The sequence below is a fragment of the Octopus sinensis genome, unplaced genomic scaffold (assembly GCF_006345805.1).
Source record: "Octopus sinensis unplaced genomic scaffold, ASM634580v1 Contig19608, whole genome shotgun sequence".
Classification (NCBI taxonomy): domain Eukaryota; kingdom Metazoa; phylum Mollusca; class Cephalopoda; order Octopoda; family Octopodidae; genus Octopus; species Octopus sinensis.
In genome coordinates this window covers 20,001-24,110 of record NW_021836449.1, presented here as the reverse complement: position 1 = coordinate 24,110, position 4,110 = coordinate 20,001, and the positions used below count along the sequence as shown (strand labels likewise).

Genomic DNA, 4,110 nt, shown 5'->3' with positions numbered 1-4,110 from the left:
GAGATACACACGTCCTCATACACATGCACACACACCCAAGCACATACATAACACACGAACCCTCTTCAGATATTACAATTCAGTTGCTTAAGAAATGTATTTAAAAAACACGCCAAAAGAAAGTATAAAGAAAACTTAGTATTTTTCTTAAAGTTACGGTACTTTTAACAATACCTATTCGTTATCGATTATCGGTTGACAGCATTTTTTGTGGATGATTTGTGGGCCAGCTTCGTCGTATTCCTGCTTGGTAATCCACTGTTTTTCAAAAGTGGACAGAGAAGGCAACAGAGTACCGCCAATCCATGCAAAGTTTTCACGATCTTGTTGAGCAATGACCTTAATTTTCATGGTGGGTGGTGCAAGGTCACTGATTTCCTTCTGTATGCGATCAGCAATACCTGGGTACATTGTGGAACCACCGGACAATACAGCGTTGGCATACATATCTTTCCTAACATCGATATCACACCTCATGATTGAATTGTAAGTTGCTTGATGAATACCAGTAGATTCGATATTAATTAAAGATGGCTTAAACAAAGCTTCTGATGCTTGGAACCTTTCTCGATTCATAGAGATGACTTGTCCATCGGGCAACGTATAACTCTTTTCCAGAGATGAAGAGGAGTTTGCAGTTTTCATTTCCTGTTCGTAGTCTAGGGCAACATAGCATAAACCTTCTTTGATATTTCGAATGGTTTCTCTCTCAGCAGTTGATGCAAAAGTTAAGCCACTATCAACCAAGATCTTTCTCAGGTAATCTGTCAAGTCTTTACCAGCAAAATCAAGACGTGTGACTGCCTGAGCCAGGGTGTACCCATCATATATGGGGACAATATGGGTGGTGCCATGCCCACACTCAATAACAATGCCTGTCGTACGACCAGAAGCATAAAGGGACAATACAGACTGTATACCTAAATACATGCCAGGGATGTTAAATTTTTCAAACATAATTTTCGTCATCTTTTCTCTGTTGGCCTTAGGGTTATTTACAGTCTCGGTCATAAAGACAGGGTGCTCTTCGGGTGAAACTTTCAACTCGTTCTTGAATATATGATGCCAAATCTTTTCCATATCATCCCAGTTGGTTATGATACCACGTTCAATAGGGTATTTTAAGGTAAAGTCTCCTCTCTTGCTTTTAACGTCATTTCCAACATAGCCGCCTTTGTATCCACTTTCCACCTGAAATACAGTAAACAATAATTAAATTCCTAGAAACTGAAATTAATTTTGAAAAAATATTGTCAGATATGAATTACAGAAACAAATAAATTACAAATGAATGAAATTATATTTTTATGTCAAAGGTACCAAATAAAAGTGAAATGTCTTGAATAACTGAAACTCTATCCAGAACATTCTCTTACGCATCGAGTATCACCAGCGTTAGACAAATATTTTATGGAATTCTGCTACAAACTTTCCTTCTGAGTTCAAAACCGTCCAACTTAACTTTGCATTTTATATTTCTGGGGTTCGATGAAAACAAAGTGCTAGACATATTTTGTAAGGACATAGAGACAAGGACAAAGTGGTAAGGACATAGTGGTAAGGACATAGTGGAATCATGATCGAAAGATTGTGGTTTCGATTCCTGGACCAGGCAATGCGTTGTGTCTTTGAGCGAATCACTCCGTTTCACATTGCTCCAGTTCACTCAGCTGGTAAAGATGAATAACCCTGCGAAGAACTGGCGTCCTGTCCAGGAGTTAAATGTATATATGCACCACGGAAACCGGAAAGCCAGCCCGTATGAGTTTGTATAACTCGGGAAGGATCTTTGTCTCTTTTACTGAACAGCAATAAAGATTTTCGTAAAGAAGTAAGACATACAATTCATGCAAGACGAGAATTGAACAAATATTACACGGTGACCAAATATTCGCTTATTTTTATTATACTTTCTGTGCTCGTGAAAACCAAGTGCTTGTGCTCTTGGAAATCACAGGGTTCTCCGAGACTGGTGAGATCAAAGCGTTTAATGTTCCTCTGGAACATTTGAAAGTCGACAACTACAGGAATAGCATGCGCAGGATTGGCATTCCAGGGGACCAATGATCTGAGGAAGATAGAGTTGAAGATGAATGTCTGGAAAGAAATTAGAGGTGCATGAAAGGAGAGCTGGATGAGTTAAGAGTGTCTGAGTGAAGGAAGTACGGGACCAGCCAGCTTCGAGAAATACAGACCTCTAAAGTAGAGTTAGAAAGATCAAAGAGAAGAAATAAATAAGTGTGTGCCTGAAGTTTAAGTGGGTCAGTCAGCCACGCGAAGCCAATCAGTCGGTTGACTTGTTTATTTTATATTTTTGATGTTCTCTAAGTAGGATGTCAATATTTCAGCTGAACCGTCACGGAAGTGAGGGCAGCATTGTGATCTGAGTTTCCTACACGGTTGATAGTTGTTAGGTGATTAAGTATTTTCTGGTTGTGAAGAGGAAAGCTGTTATAGTGAAGATGTGTATTCACCAGGAGAGATCGTCAGTGATTGCGATGCCTAGCATTTGCAGCAACTTTGAAGGCTTTAGTTGCGTGCTCTTCATGTTGAGAGGTATGCGGGGTAATTCTTTTTACTTGATATATGTGGTGATTGTGCCTTTTGTGCTATTGAAGGAGACAGGAACGACATGACCACATTGTGAGATATTTCCGGGTGGGCAACATAAAAGAGTCGATCCTCAATAGAAGAGTCGGTCCTCAGTATGGTCTAGAACCTTCTTAATAGCCCTTAAAGAGAGAAAGGGGTTGAAGGTGTTGGGGAATATGACTGTTAATGACTTTCTCATCATCTTTGAGATGTTGGAAGCAAGTTCGATAGGAAAATAGTTAACCGAGTAAGTGCTTTGCCTTCTCCGGAATGGGACACCCTGTAGCATGGATATCCTGTACCATGTTTCCAAAGAGCGGGATATCCTCAAAGAGAGAGCAAGAGGGAATGAGAGAGAGAGAGAGAGAGAGAGGAAAGAAGCAGACAGGCAGATCGAGAGTGTATGGTGAAGAGGGGAAAGGAGATTGGTGAAGATAGAGGCCAGCTGTGAGGTTGATTGTTTTAGGGTAATAGATGAGTTATTTTGTAAGGGATGGCAACCTTATGGGTGTGAAGCGACTGAAAGTGTTTTTGTGTTTGTATTGTTGATTACGTAGTTCTGAACCTGAAGGGAAGGTTTGGGATGAATCTTACCTCGTGTGTGCAGTGCGGAGCTGGATGCAAAGCGGAGAGAATTATTGTGATTGAGAAGTGGGGGAGAGGATGATTTCTTGATGTTGTAAAGATTCTTTGGGTCAGAGAGTTAAAGGAAAGATTAAAGTTTGGGGATGTTCGTAAGTTGTGTGATATATGGGATTATTTCTTGTACTTCTTATGATTGTCTTAAAGGAGTTGCGGTGCTGGACAAGAACCGTCGTCCACTTCCGGGTGGTATGAGCTTTGCTCCAAGAGTTGTTGGTCGTTTTCTTCGTCTAGTCTGCTGCAGCACAGCTATTATTGAACCAATTCGGGGACCAGAAACTGTGAATTATGGTTAAGCGGGTGGTTTCAGTCACCCGCTTCACTGCTTCTAAATGATCGAGGGCGAAGCATATATACTGCCATGGATAGCTTTGGATAGCACGAATGGAGCCCCAACTCGCCATTTGATCTGAAGTACCATAGAAATCAATGATGGTGGTGGGGGAATATTATGTAGATGTGTGGTGGGGAGTAGCGATGAAGCAGTATTCAGTCAAACCGCGAGATACAGAGACAGAGACGAAAAAAAACAACTGTATTTGAAATATCTAAGTATTTATCATGGATGCGTGTAGCAGACGAAACGTATTCATAAACATAGTTGAGGACTGTGTAAAATTGAGGTTTTGTATCTCCAGCGATATTAAAATTGGATGCGGAAACCAAAGACACTTGAAAGCATTGAAGCGACTGAAAACGATAATTTCAGAGAGGACTAAAGTGAGAGAATTGCGTTTGACTCAGGAAAAGATATATCGAAAAGTTATTGCGGATGAGCAGATGAGGGAGGTGAATTGAAGAGAAAGTAGAATATACGTATGTGCTGACACCGCCTTTTAGAATAGAGGTTTTAGTTTACAGTGTAACCTGGACAGA

At 40.5% G+C, this 4,110-nt stretch overlaps 1 protein-coding gene across 1 annotated transcript in view; it reads right to left on the bottom strand.

Annotated features, from left to right (window-relative positions):
- Positions 1 to 61: 61 nt before the first annotated feature.
- LOC115232156 (actin-3) overlaps positions 62 to 4,110 on the bottom strand; it is an 8,881-nt gene continuing 4,832 nt past the window's right edge. Inside the window, exon 2 of the mRNA XM_029802000.2 lies at positions 62 to 1,191. Within this exon, the coding sequence (XP_029657860.1) occupies positions 175 to 1,191 (1,017 nt within the window). The 3' untranslated portion in view covers positions 62 to 174. The remainder of the gene's footprint in view (positions 1,192 to 4,110) is intronic.